Source organism: Hyperoodon ampullatus (genome assembly GCF_949752795.1).
Source record: "Hyperoodon ampullatus genome assembly, chromosome: 2".
NCBI classification, from domain to species: Eukaryota; Metazoa; Chordata; class Mammalia; order Artiodactyla; family Ziphiidae; genus Hyperoodon; species Hyperoodon ampullatus.
In genome coordinates, this window is record NC_136915.1 from 16,918,641 (window position 1) to 16,939,193 (window position 20,553).

Below are 20,553 nucleotides of genomic sequence, written 5' to 3' on the forward strand. Positions count from 1 at the left end.
AAAAAAAAAAAAAAATCTATGCTCGCGTGAAGTTGCGAGGAGGTGGGACGTTGCTTCCATGCCCCGGAAGACAAACGGAGAGGGCCTTTTCGTCCCGGGCCCTCCCTTCCGCTCCCTCCCCCTGCCACCCACCTGACAGGTTGCTGGGGCCCATCTGCTGAGCCAGAATCGCCTTGAGCTTCTTGATCTCCTCCTGGTACTCGCGCAGGAGGGCATCCTTGGGGTCCTCGTTGATGCGAGGCTTGTTCTTGATGTTCTTGGCTCGGTTGGCGTAGCGCAGTGTGCTGAGGGTCTCGTCGTAGTTGTCGTCAGCGGGCGACAGGCAGGCCACCATCAGCGTCTTGGTGTTGCCGCCCAGCGAGTCCTGCAGCAGCCGTGTCAGTTTCGAGTCCCGGTAGGGGATGTGTTTGCAGCGCCCGTCCACCAGGGCCGAGATGACGTTGCCCAGCGCCGACAGCGACAGGTTGATCTTGGTGGCCTCCCTGAGCCGCTCCCCCGTGGCACCCGTCTTGGACTGCCGCTCGCTGCCTGCCAGGTCCACCAGGTTTAGCTTGCCTGCCCGGAGGTGGTCCTTGCCCCGCTCATCTGCAGACAGACCAGGCAGAGGGGTGAGGGCCCTGGGGCGAGCCCCCACGGCAAGGAGGCCCTGGGTGCTCCCCACCCACCGAGGGTCTCATCTCAGCTGCACGGGAGCCCCGTGGAGGGGGTGCTAGGATTGTGCCGTTACAGATGAGAAAAGTGAAGCTCAGAAAGGGCATTTAACATGCCTAAGGTCACACAGCTTCCAGGAGCAGAAGCCAGGGCCAACTGACTCCAGGGAGCAGGGGCTGGGAGGCACAGGCTGCTCTCTGAGTGTGGCAGGATTTCTTACGGCTACTGAGACAGCTCTTACAGATTCCTTGTGAGGCAACGGCGGGGCGGGGCGGGGTGGGGGCAGTGGGCGGCAGTGAGGGGATATGACTGGGTCACCAGGGAGCTGAATACTTCAATGCAAAAAACATCGGCTTTGGGGCTTCCCTGGTGGCGCAGTGGTTGAGAGTGCCAATGCAGGGGACACGGGTTCGTGCCCCAGTCCGGGAAGATCCCACATGCCGCGGAGCGGCTGGGCCCATGAGCCATGGCCGCTGAGCCTGCGCGTCCGGAGCCTGCGCTCCGCAACGGGAGAGGCCACAACAGTGAGAGGCCCGCGTACCCGGAAAAAAAAAAAAAACGGCTTTGGAGAGCCTTGGACCCAGTTCCCATCCAAGTCTTGCCTCCTACTTGCTGTGTGACCTTGGCAAAGCCACGCACCTCTCTGACCCTCAGTTCTCACATCAACAAAATGAGACTAACGATAGCTCCCCAGCGGCGCTGGTTGTTAGAAGGAGTAAACGGACAGCACACTTGTACGGAGTCCACACAGGGCCCAGCACACAGCAGGGATTCGTTTGCCCTGAGAACAAGCCCAGTTCTGCAGCAACTGCAGCTGTGCTGGCAGGGTAGCCCCGTGTGCTGGGGGTGATGGGAGCCGGGCACTGGCTGGGAGCAGGGGCCCGGAGCACGGGTTTTGAAGGCGGAGACCTGAGGGATCCGATCTTGATTCTATCCCTCGGCAGCTGTGGAACTCAGGGAAATTAACTCTGAGCCTCGGCCTTCTCTTAGTAACACGGGAATCTAAGACCCACCCTGAGGGCTGCTGTGAGGATTACACAGAGATCACGGGCGTGAGCGGCTTGGGGTCATGCCTGGCACACAGCAAGTGCTCCTTAAATGACAGCTTGCGGCTCTTGATACTATTAATAATTCTTACTGTCACCAGAGGACATGGTAAATGGTTCCAAATGAAGTAGGGCGGAGGAGCAGGGGCTTCCTCCTTAGTTTCCTGCCGGTTGAAACCAGAATTGGCCTGGTTTTGCCCATGAGCACAGCTACCTGGAGTAAAAAGGTCTGGCTGGCACCCAGTGGAAGCTTGTACATGCAAGGGGCTTGATTCTTTGGGCTATTTTTTCTTAAGGAGCAGCAGGAAGGAGGGACTTGGAAATGCCCTTTTGGAAAGCTCTTTGCAGAATGTATCAGGAGCCTTAAACAGGTTTGTACCCTTGCCCCAGGAGGCCTGCTCCAGGGAATCTAATCTGAGGAGATGACTCTAAAAGCAGAAAAGGGGACTTCCCTGGTGGCAGAGTGGTTAAGAATCCGCCTGCCAATGCAGGGGACACAGGTTCGATCCCTGGTCCAGGAAGATCCCACATGCCGCGGAGCAACTAAGACCGTGCGCCACAACTACTGAGCCTGCGCTCTAGAGCTTGCAAGCCACAACTACTGAAGCCCGCGCCTAAAGCCCGTGCTCTGCAGCAAGAGAAGCCACCGCAATGAGAAGCCTGCACACCGCAACAAAGAGTAGCCCGCGCACCGCAACTAGAGAAAGCCCGTGTGCAGCAAGGAAGACCCAGCGCAGCCAAAAATAAATAAATAAATAAAATTTTAGCAATAAATAAATAAATAAAAGCAGAAAAGGCTTTGTGCACAAAGATGTTCATCATGGCATTATTTACAACACTGAGAAACCGGAAACAGCATTAAGAGCTTGTAGAGGGCTGGGTAGAGGAGGGCGGTGACTGATGCATGGTCCTTCAGCCACCTCCCATGGTCAGGAAGACATGGCAGGAACGATGTGGGAACATTCTCAGGGACGGCATGGGAAATGAAACACGGGGAAGAAACTTTATATAGAGCAGAAGATTTCAAGTGTGTTTAAAATTTGCACAGGGAAAAAAAAGGATCAAAAGAACATATGCTTAAATGTTAACAGTTGGTTGTTTATGAGTAATTTCCCCTACCTTTCTCTAACTCCTAAATATCTTTATTGAACTTATTTTATAATGGAAATAAAAAATATCTTAAAAATTTTTAAAAAGCCTGTTTGCAGGCAGCCTGCCTCATCCTTCAAACCCATCTGCAGAGACCAAGAGGCACCCCACAGGGCCACTCTCTCCTCCTCCCTCCTGATCTGTCCTCTCAGGCCCTAGTCCCTGCCCCCACCTACAGCATCATCATATGAGGATGTGATCACACCACCCGCCCTCCCCGTATCATCACCCCTGGGGGAGACTCTGACCCAGCCAGCACCAGGGGGTTGGCCTGGAGCCAGGTCACCACACAGGTGGGCAGTGTGCTGCTGGGGGTTCCGTCAACCCAGGCCTTGACCTTGGGCTGGGATCTCTCCACAGTTATGTTCCTAGTTGGGCTGAGGCTGCTTCCTGCTCCACTGCTCTCCGGAGTTCTGTTTGTAATGAACCACAAACTTGAAGGCAGCTGCAGTGTTAGTGGGAAAAACCCAGATGTTAGAGAAACCTGGGTTCAAATCCCAGCTCTACCACTTCGCAGTTAAGCGGTACCTTGAAGCACTTAAGCAAGACCTTGAACAAGCAGGTCACTTGACCCCTCAGAGCCTCCGTTTCCTCATCTGTTAATGGGAATTATAATGCCTGCATTTAGGACTGTTGTGGGCTTTAAATAGAATGAGGTGTGTAAAGGACTCAGCACAGCGTCTACAGGTGCCCTGAAATAAACGAGTTCCTTTCCTTCTTCTTCTCTTTCTCAGTAACTCTTCCAGAAATAAAGGAAGAGTGAGATGGCTTCGGAGTAGAGAATGCTAAAGAAAGAGGAGAATCCAAAAGTTCTGGGTGGCACACACTCTGGGGGCAGACCCCTGGGATAGAGGCCCAGCTCGAAGACTTTCTAGTTGTGTGACCGCGATTTCCTCATCTGTAAAATGGGGATGATATGAGTATACACCTCATGGGGTTGTTGGAAGGAGCAAATGAGCTAATGCAAATACATTGCATGGCACATAGTAAGTGCTCAATGGTAGCTACCAGTATTATTATTGTTGTTGTTGATGATGCTGTTTATCCTGGAAACGTGGGTCCTGGCACAGGGACAGTCCTCTTGTGTTTCCTCCAGGCGACCCCAGCACCTCTTCCCAGTTGGGGCCCTCGAGGCTCTGAGTGGTGAAGGGTCTGGGCTACTAGGAGCAGGTACCCAGCTTGGTGGTCTGGCCCCCTCCACCCCCGCCCGGCCCCACATACCCACTGCGTAGATCTCGATGCTGATGGTGAAGATGGAGTGGGAGCGGGAGGAGTCCTTGTTCATCAGGGTGTAGCCAACCGAGCGGTTCTTCCAGCCCGTCTCCATGACGCGCTCGCACTGGGCCACACTGTGCACCGTGTGCATGGAGAGCCCCTTCACGTATGCCCCCTTCTCCGGGTGCTCCTTCAGCTGCAGGCAAGAGGCACGGGTCAGGGCTCCCCGGGGAACCTGAGGGAAGGGCCCAGCTCCCAGCACCTCTGCCCTCCTGCAGGGTGGGTTGGCACCTCGGATTCCCTGTCACAGGTTGTGGGTTTGTCCTAGATAGAACCAGCCTCAAACCCACCCACCCCCGCCTCTTCCTTGTTGTGAACCTTGGGTCAGTGACATCATCTCTCTGAGCCTCCGTTTCCACATCTGTAAAATGGGTACAAGATACCTATCCCTTAGGGAGGTGGTGAGGATTCTGTAAACTAAGGCTCGTACAACGCACAGCATGATGCCTGGCACATGGTAACTGCTCCATAAATGGCAGCCACGGTCTCACTCTTGTTGTTAGTGCCGTGGTTGTGAAGGTGGTTTCTGGTCTGGGGCTTCAGCTCCCAGGGGCCGACCCTGTCTGTAGTCATTCACCCAAGGGCTCTGAGTGCTTCTCCCCTGACCTGCCAACGTGGCTTCTGCTCGCCTCCCTGCCGCAGCTCCACGGCAACAAGAACGTTCCCAGACCCTTGGATCATGGCAGGTGAAGGGCCATTTGCTGCCCAGAACTCCCACTGGCCCCCAGCCCTCAGCACGATGGCAGCAAGTAAATCAATTTATCTGAGTGCTGCGTGCTTGCTCTCCAGGCAGCTGAGCTGTTTTGTTGCTGACACAGAGCTGTGAAAAGCAATGTGAGAGGAAATAAAACCACTCTGCGAAGAGCAGAAAGAGTTAGGACAGAAGTCATCTGTTCGCTGGTCTGAGCCAGAGCAGGCTCAGGTGCTTTGCCCCAGGCAGCTTCAGGGTCCCAGGTGGGGCTGGGCCCCTGCTGCAGAGCAGGGCGGGGGGCAAGCACAGGCTTGCCCTCTCTCCCCAAGTCTGGAGAAAGAGCCGGACCCAGACCGAAGGACTGGGTTTCATGGAACAGATAAGCGACGGAGGCACAGAAAGGTTAAGTGGCTTTTTGAAGGTCACACAGCTATTAGTGGCAGGGCAGCACTGGGGTCACCGGCAGTGGAAGACTCCAGAGGCAGGGCTTGGAGAGAGGCTGCAGCATCCTGGAGTAACTGAAGTTTGATATGACAAAGGGCTGACCTTGACCTAGAAGGTGGCTGTGAGGACGGACCTCAAAGGACAGGAGCAGGAGAGCCTACAAACAGAGCAGGGCTTGATGGTAGCCTGGGATGCTGTGTGCCCGCTTCGGGCACTGCCACACTCTCAGAGGCTAGAGGCCTGCCTGGTACATGGGAGGCGCAGGTGACGGATGGCTGCTCCTGGCCTCAGGAAGAACGCAGTTTCCTATTCAGTCAGACAGACCCGGGTTAGAAACCTGGTTCTGTGACTTGCTAGTTGGGGAAGTCATTTTGCCTCTCTCGGCCTCGGTCCCCTCATCTGTAAAATGAGGATGATAAATCCTATTTCCACAAGACTTTTGGGAGGATCGAAAAGAGAATGGACGTGAAAGGAGCTCTGGGGGGGTGGGTTTGGCGGGGGTTCGGTGAACACAGATACCAAGAGGATGAGGCCGTCCTCTCAGCCTGAGCAACCTCGCGAGCAGGAAAGGAGGGCAGGGGAGGCAACACCTAATGTAGGGGTCTCCCACCCACCCTGTTTTTAGGCCCAGGAGGGCTCGTCCCCGTCACCTCCTGACCTCCTGGATCCCTCCACTCCTCCCCTGCTGTTCTGGCCTCCACCCACCTCCGGAGTGTCAGCCGCCAGCCGTGCCCCGCATTCCTTGGTAACTGTTCCTCCGGGATGCCAGGCGGAGCGAGGTCGCCATGGCAACCAGCTGGGATGCGGCCGGGTGGTGGGGGTGGGAGGGGGCGCGCATGCAGGGACCACAGCCGGCCGGGAAACGCCCCCATGGAGGTGCGGGGTCCTGCCACTGGCCCGACGCTGGCTGTGGGAACCAACTGGAGAGGCCCCTGAGGGCCCCACCTCCGCCACCCAGCACTGAGCTGGGTTCCGTGATGGTGGTTCGTGGTGCTGGGGGAGGGGGTGTGATCTGCTTCCCCAAATCCCTTGCTGGCCCTCGCTGATCTAACCACTCTCATTACCAGAATTACCAGGCCCTGTGCTGTGCTGTGGAGCCTGGCCACCTGGGTGCAGATTCCATCCCCACCCTTTACTGACTGTGCCCTCGGGCTGAACAGCAGCTCCTCCTAAGGCTGCTGTGAGGGTCGTACAGAACCCAGCTGTCCCTCCTCTGAGAGAGCTCCGTGCACCCACGGGGAATGTCTCTGAGCACATCTGTCACTGGCGGTCCTCACCCCCAGGCAGCCTGGCTCACCAAGCCTGAGGCCCGTGGTCCAGCTGGGCCATGTACAGGCAGCTGCCAGCCCTCGGGCCCACAGGGCCTGGGTAACTGAACCCATCCTAGGGTCCATGAGATGGAGGAAGTGGAGGAGGGCGGGCCCTGCTGCCCCAGTTCCGGCTGGCAGGGGCCCTGATGCTGCAGGCTGGCCTTTCGGGGCCGACAAGTAGGAGCAACTCCCTGTGCCTTCCTCCCCTCCCCATGTCCCTGTGCGGGGGCTGAGTTATGACTCAGGTGCTCCAGCTCCAGGAGAGAGAAGACAGTGGACAGACCCCAGCTGGGTGGCCGGAGGGGCCTGTGTAGACAGGGCAGAGCGCTGCTGTGTCTGCGAGGAGGTGAGGAGGGGGGGGCTGGGGGCCAGTCCCGGTCTGGACGGGGACCGGGGGTGGGGGGTAGTTCACACCCGTGTGGACCTGCTGTAGTCTGTGGCCTGACCTCCAGGGTCTTCCCAGTAAGTCTCTGTTGAATGGATGACTCAACTCATGAATGTTCCTCCCTCAAATGGAACCCCACTACTCGCTTCTCACTGCCCCCCGGGTTTCCTATACTTCCCACCCGGAAAAGTCTGGGAGGAAAGCACCTGACCACTCAGATCCCACATATTCTGGTATTAGCGCCATTACTAGTAATTTTGCTGTATGACCTTGGCCAAGTCCCTTCCCCTCCCTGGGACTCAGTTTCCTCATCTGTACCATGAAAGGACTGGACTTAGAAGCTCTCTAAGGGTCTTTCTGGCTCAAAATTTTAAGGATTTTCCCACTATCTGGCCAGCACAAGCAAGTTTTTTTTCAAAACAGCTGCTCCCCGGGGTCGGATTTGTTCAGCTGGGCCGTACAATGGTTGCGGGTCAGAGAGGAACTCACAGTCCCTCCAGATGAAGCCAGGACAACTGGAGGGCCTAGGGCCAAGTGGGGGGCTCTGGATCTGAGCAGGGAAACAGCCCTGCCCACATGGATGGGGTGGGACGGGACCCAGGTGATCCCAACGTCCTGTCCAATCTAGAGGTCAGTGAGGGTCTGGAAGACTGGGGGGCATCGGCAGCAGCCCCTTTATCTGGTTCTGCGCCCCCTCCCATGGCTGTCAAGGCCTGTGCCCTGGGGAGATTTAGGCAGTTGGGCCACGGAAAATGTCCAACCCTGACTCTGTGGCTTCCTAACCTAGTGGCCACAGGCAAGTCACCTCCTCTTTCCCAGCCTCCTTTCCTCATCTGTAGAATGGGAATCTCCATAGCGACCTCCCAGGATTGATGCTCATTAATGACTGACATTCCCCCAGCTCAGGCGTTCTGACTCTGAAGGAGGTAGGTCAACCTCCACCGCTGGTTGTGGGCCTCTTGTGGGGGACGTGGAGGGGGGGCATTGGTTTCTTGGTCAGATAAGAAGCCCCAGAGTCTGGGGGCAGCCACCAGCATGCTGGCCACAGATCTGGGTCAGTCTCCCCTCATTGGGCTCCTCCTTGGACTTTTTTTTTTTGGCCACGCCGTGCAGCATGTGGGATCTTAGTTCCTGACCAGGGATGGAACCCAGGCCCCCCACATTGGGAGTGAGGAGTCTTAACCACTGGACCACCGGGGAAGTCCCTCCTCCTTAGACTTGACCTGGCCCATCCAGCATTCAGAGAGTCCCAGATAGGCGACATAACCAAGCCTTGCCCATAGGTCCCGGACCTGGTCCAGCCTTGCCACCACCTGGCTGTCCAGTCCTGGCAGGTCACTTGACCTTGCTGGGCTCCCCAAAGGGTCAGCCACATTCTGCCTATCTTTTTTTTTTTTTTTGCGGTACGCGGGCCTCTCACTGCTGTGGCCTCTCCCGTTGCGGAGCACAGGCTCCGGAAGCACAGGCTCAGCGGCCATGGCTCACGGGCCCAGCCGCTCTGCGGCATGTGGGATCCTTCCGGACCGGGGCACGAACCCATGTCCCCCGCATCGGCAGGCGGACTCTCAACCAATGCGCCACCAGGGAAGCCCCGTCCTGCCTATCTTGATAGAGCCCTCAAAGCATCTAATTCTGCTTCACCCAGCTGGGAAATGATGTTCTTTCATTCTGATTCTAGCCTTTCAGGAGACTGAGGACAATTTACGAGATGAGCAATGTTCAGTGACCAGTTGGGTCAGCCCTAGTTTTTTCTGTCTTGAGTCCATTTTGCAACCCCCAGGTCATATTCCTCATCCTTTCTCGGAATCCCAATGGCACGAAAGAGCTCACACATCGAGCCCCTACTATGCGCCGACCCTCTGCTCAGCAGCTCACCCTTGTTACCCTCTTCAATCCTCACAACAACATTCTGAGGTCATATCATCGAGCTTTGGACACCTCCACACCAGACCCCTTTCAGAGGGGGACAAGGTCCCAGAATCTGAGCCCATCTGCAGTGGTAAAGTGGGATGTTCGTGATGCAGGAACTTGATGTCAGACAGATCTGGGTTCAGTTCCAGGTTTGGCCAGCTTCCTGCTGTTGAAGCTTGGGCAAGTTAATTACTCTCCGTAAACCTCTCTTCCCACATCGGTAAACTGAGGATAATAATATGGGTATCCCCAACTTTCTCTAAGTTCAAGTCGGAAAGAAATCCGATTTTCACTTTTACCAAAAAGGCCTTTATCGTACTAATGTCAGTCTTTCATAAAAGCAAAGTGGAAACAAGATTTTGGAAAGCAGGGGATACTCTTCCCTTTATGCCATTTCAGCTTACAAAACACTTGCTCTGCTTTCCGATAGTGGGGGAAACCTGTATCTACCTAACGAGGTGAGTGGGAGTATTAACTGGGATAACATGCCTAAAGCAGTCAGTAAACAGTAAGTGCTCAATAAATTATCACTATTACCTTTTTAGCTTGAAAGTCCCTTAGAATTTTTCAAAATAATTTTTTAGAAGTGGAACCCTTTTTTCAAATGAAATCCGTCACCAAATTCCATCTATTTCAACAGACGTAAGTGGCACTGCCCCAGAGAAGGCCTCCCCTCCCCTTGCAAGGTGCGGGTAGGCCCATTAACCCCTCCCCTGCCTCACAGACTCTGAGACTACTCCAAAATTCAAGTTCAAAACTTCCCATTCTAGTCTGAACCAGCGCCTGTGTCCTCAGGACCCTTCCCCATATTTCTGAGGGAGCACCCCCAATGCCAACCTCCCCCTCTAGCTGCCCCCACCCACCCCTGCCGGGGCTGCACCCACCTCCAGCTTCTGCTTGGTGTCAATGCCCAGCAGGTCACGGACATCTTCATTGTAGATCTCCAGGTAGGAGGCCCGGACCAGGAACTTGGTGTTCTCTGCACACTGCAGGGAGAGCAAAGATACCTGAGCACCCGCGGCCTGGACATCACAAGAGGACATCGTGGCAGGAGGTGTCCCCAACCTCACCTGGCCCTGCCTGCCTGGCAAGCTCTCCCCTCCTCTCCGGCTTCTCAGAGTGGCATCATTTTCATACTGCTATGGACTCATGCTCTCTCTACAAGCCTCGTGGGAAAGGAAATGGGAGAGGCCTCCCCACTGTTCAGGTAGAGAGACCAAGGCCACGGGTAAGGCCTGGACCAAGCACTGGCCCCGGGCTAATCCCCGGCAGTTCTTCCAGTTGCCTGATGTTCCTGTGGGTCATCAAAATGGGTTCCAGGTGTAGTACAGTGGGCTCTGCAGCTGACTGGTCCCTGATTTGCCATTTCCCAGATGCAGGAATCTCTGCGCATTCACGAGTGGTCAGCAGGGCACGTCTCACCGGCAGCCTGGACACTTGGATAACTGGTCTGGGCCCAGCCCATAAGGGCTCCAAGCCTTGGCTTCCCTGTCTCAAAAATGAGGATAACAGCTACCTCCTGGGCCAGGGTGGTAGTGAGATAATTATGCAAAGGGCTTTGCACAATGCTTGGTCTGTAGCAACTGCTCAATTAAAAAAGGAAGCTATGATTGTTTACAGCCATTTCTTGGGCCAGCACTCTGGGTCATCATATCCATGTGAAGTGTTATACGAAACGTTAAAATCCAAAAATGGCAGGAGGAAAACACAGCAGGTAGAATTTTCTCAGCTTTAAGTTCTCCCATCACCTCTTCAGAAACCAGAGCCTGCGTCTGCTCATCTGTGCCATGTCAAGGCCGCTCTGACCGCATCCCACAACCGCTGCCCAGGTCAAAAGTGCTCTGGGACCATTCACGGTAACACCTGGGGAGCCCAACCCTGACCCTTCCATCCCCCAGGCCCATACCTGGACGCTCTCGAAAATGTGCTCAAAGGCCCTAGGGATGATGCCTCTTTGGCAGGGTGGGTCCGGCAGGCCCTGCATGGTGAAGGACTTCCCGCTGCCTGTCTGGCCGTAGGCAAAGATGGTGCCATTGTAGCCTTCGGTGACACCCTGTGTGGGAGGACACAGCCCAGGGTTCAGCTGGCCGAGCTCAGCCAGGCTTGGGGCCAGGCCTGGGGCTGCAGGGCTGCCTCCTGACTCACAGACTTAGGGGGCCCCTCCCTGGCTCTCCCACCACGGTGGCACAGGGCTGGGGGAGGGCAGTGCAGAGATCAAGGCAGCACAGCTCTCTCCTCAAGGGGGTCACTGCCCGGTGGGGTAGGAGACTGTCCCTGTGTATGGCTAAGAGCCTGGCTGCCATCCTTTACTGACTGTGCCCTTGGCCTGTCCTTATTCAGGCACATGGAGCCTCAGCTTCCTCACCTGTAACAAAGGGTAAGAACAGCACCTCCTCTGAGGCTGTCGGGAGGTGTACACAGGAATTATTTCACGTGCTGGCACACGAAGTGCTGGCACACAGAGGTAGGCGCTCCCTAAATGTCTGCCTGGAATGTGCGGGAGACAAGACATATACACGTGATCCTCATGTGAGGTGGAGGTGCATGTAATGATGGCGTACAGGACGGGCAAGGAGACGGAGTGCCAAGAGGGGGAGACAGAAGGTGCAGGAAGAGCCAGGCAAAGCTTCCTGGGCAGGTGGAGGAGAAAGGGGGAGCAGAAAGGGTGGCTTGGATTTTAACAGGTGACAGGAAGAGGAAGGCATTGGGGACAGCCTGAGAAAAGACCAGAGAGGTGAGAGGCTGAGAGCAGGTGGAACTTGGGTGAGGGGGATGGAGGCGAAGCTGGGAAGAATTCGGAGGCAAACCGGGTGGCATCCCCGAGGGCATCCTTCATTCACTGATGCGACTGTTCTTTCCATAGGTACCGACTCTCTTCTCTGAGGGGGACTGTGGCTGGTGACAGAGCCATGAACAAAGAAGACACCTTAGTCCCTGCCCTCACCCAGCTCATGAGATCACAAATTCTAGAACTTAGTATGGGGGCAGGGGAATCCTGTGTTAGAATGTGGGCCCAGAGAGCCGTGCCCGGGCCCCCAGGGCCCAGGTGGCGTCTGCGCCCATTTCCACTGCAAAGACACATCCTGTAGGGACTTCTCTGGTGGTCCAGTGGGTAAGACTCCATGCTCCCAATGCAGGGGGCCCAGGTTTGATCCCTGGTCGGGGAACTAGATCCCACAGGCATGCCGCAACTAAGAGTCCTCATGCCACAACAACGATCCCGGGTACTGCAACTAAGACCCGATGCAGCCGAAATTTTTTTAATTAAAAATATTTTAAAAAGGGCTTCCCTGGTGGTGCAGTGGTTAAGGGTCCGCCTGCCAATGCAGGGGATGCGGGTTCGTGCCCCGGTCCGGGAAGATCCCACATGCCGCGGAGTGGCTAGGCCCGTGAGCCACAACTACTGAGCCTGCGCGTCTGGAGCCTGTGCTCCGCAACAAGAGAGGCCGCAACAGTGAGAGGCCCACACACCGCGATGAAGAGTGGCCCCGGCTCGTCGCAACTGGAGAAAGCCCTTGCACTGCACAGAAATGAAGACCCAACACAGCCAAAAAAAAATTAAAAAAAAAAAGTTAGCTACCTTTCTAAAAAAATATATTAAAAAAAAAACAATAAAGACCCATCCTGTAGACCATTGCGGGGCTCAGGATCCCCAGGGACTGCTGGGGAAGGAAGACTGGAAGTCACGATCCTCAGCTCATCAGAGGGCCAGGTGCTACACACCAGGATGAGCCCCCTGAGGTGTGGGAGAGCCGTGGCAGACCAGTCACCCAACCAGGAGGCAGGGCATGCAAAGCCCCAGGGACAACACGGTGCAGTGCCTGGACCATCAATGTCACCCAGACCTGACAAGGGATTCTATATCAAAATAAATATTTTATATGCACTGTCCAGTAGGGCAGCCACCAGCCACACCAGAAGTGGGCCTGATGCGACTGAGGAACTGAATTTATGTTAATTTACATTTAAAAACTGAAGCAGTGTAAAATATTTTCCCATCAAACACAACTTTATTTTTTTGTATTTCATTTCACTTGAACTATGGACACTTAAGCACCTGAATTGAGATGTGCGATAAGTATGAAACACACACCCGATTTTGAAGACTTAGTATGAAGAGACAATGTAAAATATCTCCCTAATAGCTATTATACCATGATAGTATCTATTATTACGTTTTATTGAAATGATAATATTTCGGATACTATTGGGTCAAATAAAATGTATTATTAAAATTAATTTCAGGGACTTCCCTGGTGGCGCAGCGGTTAACAATCCGCCTGCCAATGCAGGGGACATGGGTTCGATCCCTGGTCCAGGAAGATCCCACATGCCACGGAGCAACTAAGCCTGTGCGCCACAACTACTGAGCCTGCATGCCACAACTACTGAAGTCCGCACGCCTACAGCCCGTGCTCCACAACAAGAGAAGTCACCGCAATGAGAAGCCCACGCACCGCAGTGAAGAGCAGCCCCCACTCACCGCAATTGGAGAAAAGCCCACGCACAGCAACGAAGACCCAACACAGCCAAAAATAAATAAATAAATTTATATTTAAAAAAATCAAATAAAACTGAAATTCATTTCCTCAAAAGCACTAGCCTCATGTCAAGTGCTCACTTGCCACATACGGCTGGTAGTCCCTAATTGGACAGCCCAGATACAGAACTTTTCCACCACTGCAGGAAGTCCTGCAGAACCACACTGCTGTGAAGTAGAAGACAACTTTACATGCATTAAGGCAAAACATAAGATTTCAGAAACGCTTCACCCATCAACTGATACCTCCAGACACACCAGAGACGTGCGCACACGTGGAGCAGGTCCTAAACGTCAGCCACTCTGTCCACCCCGGGCTCTGCCGTGTTCCCCGTGTTATTATTTACTAAATGATTTTCATGAAATCAAACGTTAATTGACTCTCCTGTTAACTTGATGTCATCCTCAGCAATAATTCCCATGAAGCTGCATTACAGGCTGGACATGCTAAATATTTCTTCTACTTCCCATTAAAATCAATGCATAACTATTGAAATTGAAATAAGAGCATCTGTGCTAAATTGCCTCATGTCCCCTTTCTGTCTTCTCCCAAGTTCTGTGTTCCATCCAGGGGCCAAATTCTACTGCATCGATGTCTCTGGACACCAGGCCCGTCCTCAGTCTGTCCTGGTAGAAGCCACGGTACCTGGTCCCCGGGTGGGCTGGGTGGTGGGTCATCAGAGGCGACTCTAAGGTCATGGGTGTGAAGGGGGGAGGACGGGGAGATGGCAAAGTCACTGGCTGGGAAAGAACACACAGACCAGGCAGCGGGCCGGGTGTGAAGGTGAGGAGATCAGGGTAGGACATGCTGAGTCGGCTGAAAGGTGGGTCTGAGGTGGACAGCTCCCAGGAGAGTGGAAGAGGTCACCCAGTGACAGAGGAGATCGGGAACAGAGCCTGGATTTAAGGGTGGGGGTGGGGGTCGGGGTGGGGAAGGGAAGGGTCAGTCCGAAGTGCTGGGGGCTTCGTGCAGTAGGAACTGAAGGGAAGGGCCTGGGCAGGAGGCCGCCTGGAGGTGGTCAGAGCCCAGCAGGACAGACAAACAGCCGCGGCCTAAGGGTGCAGCTACTCCTGGCTCCAAGTTGCTGAACCGTGCTTTGCATATGATTCACATGCCGCTCATTTAATAGAGGCAGCAGGATGGAGCATGGGGACCTGGCACTACGCTGGGAATCAAAACCACCCCTAACTCATTCTGTGACATTCAAGGTCTCCGTTTCTGTTTCAGGAATGATGCCTCCAGCTCTACATATGTCTGGTGAAGATCAAATGCTACGTGCTGGTCTCCACCTGAAAGGCCCTTTCCTCCACCTTCTTGCCTGCCTGACTCCTCTCATCCTGGTCTCAGCTTAGATCTCACCACTTCCAGGAAGTCCTCCCTGCCTTCCCATCCCCTCCAAGCCCAGGTTTGCTAGCCTTCTCTATGCTGCCAAAGTCCCCCAGGATTCTCCTCCCACTCATCACCCTGGCTTGTAGCTACTAACTTAGCTGCTCCCCCACCTGATCGTGAGCTGGCTGAGGGCAGCACTCTCCATGCCTAGGATGGGGCCTGGTATGAGAATACTATTTGTTAGCTGAATGAATGAAAAGGAACATATGTCATGTTGAGTTTGAGGCTCTGTGGGATGATTGGAGGTAGGGGTCTGACAGAATCCCCTGTAGCAGTGAACTTGGGACAGAAGTGAGAACTGGGGTTTGAGGTAGCCACTGTCTCCTTAGGCCTCCCCCTCTGGGCTGGGGCTTCCTGGGAACGCTGACAAGGGAGGCTTGCTCAGGGGAATTATTTCCAGGATGTGGAGGGGAACCCATGAGCAAGGCTGAGGCCCTGGAGAAGGCAGGACTAAGGAGAACTCAATCTCAGAATCTTCCAATCTCCGAGGGGCGACCCTGAACGAGGAAGCAGACGGGCCCTGGGGACAGAGCTACAGCAGGTTGCTGGAAGCATCAGGGTGGCTGACTCTGACTCACCGTGCAGAATGGTCTTCTAGGAGCTAAGAAGCCAAGGTGGAGCAGGCAGCTCTGGGAAGAGAGAGCTCCTGCCATTCAAGGGCCATTCAAGGTGGACATTCAAGGACCCGGGGTGGGGGGTGGGGGGCTGGCCCAGAGGACCTATTCTGGTCCCTTCCAGCCTGGGAGTCCAGGATGGTAGCACAGCCTGGCCATCCCCAGAGCGTGGTACCACCCTCTGGGGAGAGCTGCCCTCTTTCCCTGGGCATCTTCTACAGTCACGCCCTCACCACTGGGGGGCTCTGGGTTCCAGAACACTTCCACCCTCACAGGCGGTTTTGACTGCAGCCAAAGGAGGTGCTCTGGGGGATGTTAACTGGCCTGCCGGCCAAAACAAAAAGGTTCCATGGGCAAATACCTTCTGGAAATGCTGGGTTAAATAAGCCAAACTATTTTCTCCACTGCAAGACTCCCCAGAGCCTCAAGTACCCTAATGGGCAGCTTCAAGTGAGGGAGGGTGTATGCAGCACTTCCCAAACTTTTCCTTTTTTCCTGAAACAACCTGTGACATCTCACTTCGCTAGCGATTCGATGCACAGCTGGGGAGATGGTGGTAGCAAGGAAAGAGCCCTTGGGCCAGGAGTAGCTCCAGCCCCACCTCCGCCAGAAACTCACTGTGGGAGCTTGCCATGTTTCCTCCCTATGGGCCTCAGTCTCCCCCCTATGGGCCTCAGTCTCCCCATCTGTGAAATGTGAACCTCCCTGTCATGCAGCGCCAAGGAGCTACCTAGTGTGAGAGTGTGAAAAAAAGCAAAAGCCCTATAAGGGGCAGAAACTGTTGTGGCCTCCCTGTTCTTCAACCGCCAAGGAGGAAGGTAAGTCAGACCAAAGGTAAAGGGTTTCCAGTTCTCCAGGACCAAGGCCAGGCCAGCAGCCTTCTCTCTGCAGAAGCAGGGAACTAGTGAGGGGGCGGAGGAGAAAGGAGAGGGGGAGGGGGAGGAGGAGGAGACCTGGGGCTCTTGGGAGAAGAGGAGGAGGCTGGGGAAGTGGCTGGAGCTTTTAGAGAAGTCCTGAAGGTGCTGGGTGAGGGTGGAGGGCAAGTGGTCTTGGGGGCTGGAGTTCCTGTGGGAAGCAGGTTGGAAGGATGGGGGTGAGGACCAGCCTTGGCACTGGGGGCAGTGGAGACCTGGACAGACATTGTAGACAGTTCCAGCTGTCTGCTGACAGGGCAGAAGTCTTCAGACCAACCTGCTGCTGTCCACCTGCGCCCCTCCAGAAGGGCCTTCCCGCCCGGCTTGTGGGCAGGGCAGTCCCTCAGGACCCCTCCGAGTGGCCCCAGGTCCTGCCCAGGGGGTCCTCGGAGGCGGCCTCGCGGGCGTCCTCACCTCCACAAGCGGGTAGGCGATTTCGTTGTAGATCTGCTCTGTAAAGTGGTCCATGTAGTAGGCGCCGTCGAAAGTGAACTGCTTGGGGGGCTGGTCGATGGCGCCCGGGTTCTGGATGAAGCACTGGCCGCGCGCGGAGTCCACCGTCACCACAGGCTGGCAGTTCAGCTCCCGCTCCCGCTGGTTCATGGGGCGGCAGCGCACCACCACCTTCACCGACTCCGAGGCCATGGCGCCGCGGCGGGGGTCCCTGGGGTGCGGCCCGACGTGGACGCCGCGACCAGGACACAGGACCTCGGGGCAGGGGACGCGGGGGCGCCGGAGCCAGGGGGCGGGGCCCGCGCCCGGCGCGGAGGGCGGGGCCTCGCGGCGGGGGCGGGGGCGGGGCGGCGGCGGGGGAGTCTCAGGACCCGACCGGAGCCGCCGCCTCCTCCCGCTCCCGGGCTCGCCCGTCCCTGAGGCCCGGACCGGGCCGGGGCAGTGGGGGATCAGCGCTGCAGGCGCCGCCGCAAGACCAGAGCCCCCGGAGCCGCCCCAGCCGCCCGCTAGCACGGACGCTGCCACGGCGTTCGTGGTTGCTGGGCAACGCCTGGCGTCACAGCCCGTGCTCCCGAACGTCCGCGCGTTCTCCGCGCCCGGAGGGCCCCGAGAGCATCCCCCGGCTGGAGGCCGGCGCGCGGGGGCGGCCGTCGGAGAGGACCGGCACTGGCTTTGCTGGAGCATCTGTCGGCTCGGTGCCAGATGCTGCACAGCCGTTCTCTTCTCCAGTCCCCACAGACCCAGTCCAGAGAGGTTAAGCAGCTTGCCCGAGGTGGCCCAGGGGAGGCCAGGCTTGACTCCACCTCGGAGAGAAATACTAGAGGAGCGGCCTCATCCGGGGGTTAGAGACCTACTGAGAAAGGCAACAGGACCTTGCTGCCCTTTATCCACATCCCTGTATTGGCTCGGGAAGGCTGCCCCAGAGCCTATCACAGCCCCGGGGACAGAGCAAAGCTTCCCTCTAACGCTGCCCCTTGTTTTCATTAAGACTCAAGATTGAGAAAAAAAAAAAAAACTTTGAAAGCTGGTCTTTTGGTTGGAGAGGCTGCCTGGCCTCTCTCCCCACCCCCACCCCGAGCACAAGTCCCTCCAGAATAGCGGCCGTCACACCTCCTCTACGCTCCCCTTTGCACAGAAATTGTCAGCTACGTGCCTGCCGGGCACGGTGATAGACGCCGGGAGACAGCCCAGTCCCTGCCCTCCAGGTGCCCACAGTCTAGTGGGGGAGGCTGACATTTGAAACAAATGTCCCACAAACAAAAATCCCATAAATAAGAGTGTTAACAAACTAAAGGACCAGTTTTATGGAATATCTAGCCAGGAAACCTCACCCAGGCCAGGCACGGGGTCAGGGGGCAGTCAGGGCAGGCTTCCTGAGACTGAGAGATGGTAAGGTTGAGGAGTTAATCAGGTAAAGGAAGAAGAGGAAGACGAGGAGGCCTGTGCAGGCTGTTCAAAGACCCTGTGGCATGTTGCAGGAGCAGAAGGAAAACCCGAGTGGCCAGAATATAAGGACTTGAGTCTTTTTCCTGTAGGAAATACCCACTGAAGGTTTTAAGCAGTAGAGTCATTGCTTGAATCTACCTACCCAATTCTTTCAAGACCTCCTGAGCCCCGGAGGACAGGATCTCTCTCTGTCATCATTCAGCACCAGTGGAAGGTATGGCTGGCAAACAGAAGCGAAGCCGGCAAACTGGACAAAGACCTCGCCTTTCAAAGGAAAAGTCTGTACTATACAATCCGAAGAAATGCATTTTATTTATTTCAAGTCCACACAGTAAGGAGAGCTGGGCTACCCAGGTGACACTGGTTGGAACAGAGAAAATTGTGGTCTATAATTAAGACATTGAGGCGTCTGCACACGTGGGTCAAAAACCTTTGTATTGTGTGATCCATAAATGCTGTGTGAAGGAATGTTAAAGTACTTTGGGAACATTCCTGACACCTTGTCCACACAGATAACTTGTGCAACAAAATCCATCCCTTATAGAGGTTAAGACCAGTTATCAGGTCTTCTTAAATGTGCGAGACTCCAGGGCTGTAATCCTGGGCCCCATGTCACCAAACCCCTCTCCTTGCCAGGGAAATGTGAGCCTGGGGTCTCCCACGAGGGACCAGGACTTTGCCCAGGGAGGAGATGGGTTCTGGTAGTAATGGCCGTAAAGTGAGGCTGGGTTCCCACTCACATTCAGTATAAAATCAGTACTGTGGTTCCAGTGAAAAGAACCCCCAAAGGACAGCCTCCTCCTATCCCTTGTGACAAGAGTGACAAGGCCCCAGCCAAGACCATTTGCTGAGCTGGAGGTTGTAAGCTGGGAACACCAGGCCTGAACTTTTGAGGCTCCTCCCTTCTTTTTATTCCATTGGGGTTGCCCTCTTCCTTCCAGGAGTCAGAAGTCTGTTACTTTCAAGGTGCTGAGCAGTCACATCCCCTCCCCAGATGGGGGAGAGGGCAGCCCCCAGACTCATGACTTGGCCTCTGCCTCAGGAATAGAAGCTCATCCAAAGTGAACTTGCTCCCTATCTTAATCTGGTAGATTCATGCCTGTCTGTCAAGTTTACTTATACAGGGGAATACCCAGATCCGTCGTCAATCACCACAGGGCCATTGCCTTAGACTAGCATTATTTCCCTGGATGGACCCCCACTGCCTGCTGAGGTCAAGTACCCTTTGGCAGGGCCCACATCAGTTCTACCTTTGGATGATTCCTCCCTGACCCCCATCCCCAAGGGGGCTGGCCTAGTGAAGTGGCCCCTGACAGATGCCCATTAAGGGAAATGCCACCATTGGGGGGCTTCCCAGGCGTCCACCAAACCCAGTCTGGCCTGCAGAATGAGTGGAGCAGGACCCTGGTCACCCCTCTAAGCCTGCAGCTCACTGCTGGCCCCTCCCGGTCAAATGGCCAAAGAAAGTGAGCCAGGTGGGGCAGGGGTGTGTGGGTGGGGATAAGACTGGGACATCCCTTCCAAGTAAGCAGGAACCACAAGTCAGTGATTTTGAGTGGAGAAAAACCAGCCTTCCTAGTCTGAAGGTTCACTGAGATTCTCTGCCCTGTCGGCCCGTTCACATCCCTTTCTGCACACAGGTGTCCACCTGCGTGTGGGCTTTGGGTGGCACGGCTCTTTGTCCGTCCTGCCCTTTCTGCACCCTCTTAACCCCCACTCTTCAGAACTCAAGGGAAGACTCCTTTAGCCTCAAAGGACATGGGAAACAGGGCTCGCTCCGTTAGCCTGGATGTAGCCTCCAAGCTCCACCACATCATCCCTGTTTCTCTCACGGAGGTGGCTCGTCCCCACGCCTTCGCCCAAAGTGAGAACTCACTCCTGCCTCCCCAGATACCTCTCCCTCACATGTCTGGCTGCCTTGGTCAGGAGCTCTCTGGAGATGCCCAGTCAGGGCCCCAAGGCCTGGCCTCCTTAGGAGAGGGCTCCACCTCTGTTGGAGCAAACCTTCCCGCCCACCTTGGAAAGCTCCCCACCTAGGAGTAAGGTGAAGCCCAGAGAAGACAAGCATCCAGTCACCCAGCAAGTTCATGGAAGCCTGGAGCTCTGCCTGCCCCTCCTGCAATCCTGACGGGGGCCCGTGTCCTGTGAGAAGCCACTGGCAATCCCCACTCTCGGGGCTCCGCCCACAGGCAGGGTAGTGATGGAAGACTGGTCCAAAGGGCAGTGACCGGATGGAACTGGTGCCCAGCGGGGTGGGAGAAGGGCAGAGCAGAGAGCCTGCTGAGGCCCAGGAGCCAGGGTGAGGCGGGGCCTCTTGGCGTGGGGCTCAGCGTC

At 55.6% G+C, this 20,553-nt stretch overlaps 1 protein-coding gene across 2 annotated transcripts in view; it reads right to left on the bottom strand.

Annotated features, from left to right (window-relative positions):
* Positions 1–16,965, bottom strand: part of KIF17 (kinesin family member 17) — a gene marked incomplete at both ends in the record, with an annotated part of 48,828 nt that extends 31,863 nt beyond the window's left edge. For both annotated transcript variants that reach the window (XM_079698210.1, XM_079698209.1), the window contains 5 exons: positions 133–585; positions 4,068–4,257; positions 9,747–9,848; positions 10,769–10,915; positions 16,735–16,965. In XM_079698210.1, the coding sequence (XP_079554336.1) occupies positions 133–585; positions 4,068–4,257; positions 9,747–9,848; positions 10,769–10,915; positions 16,735–16,965 (1,123 nt within the window). The remainder of the gene's footprint in view (positions 1–132; positions 586–4,067; positions 4,258–9,746; positions 9,849–10,768; positions 10,916–16,734) is intronic.
* Between the last annotated feature and the right edge of the window lie 3,588 nt (positions 16,966–20,553).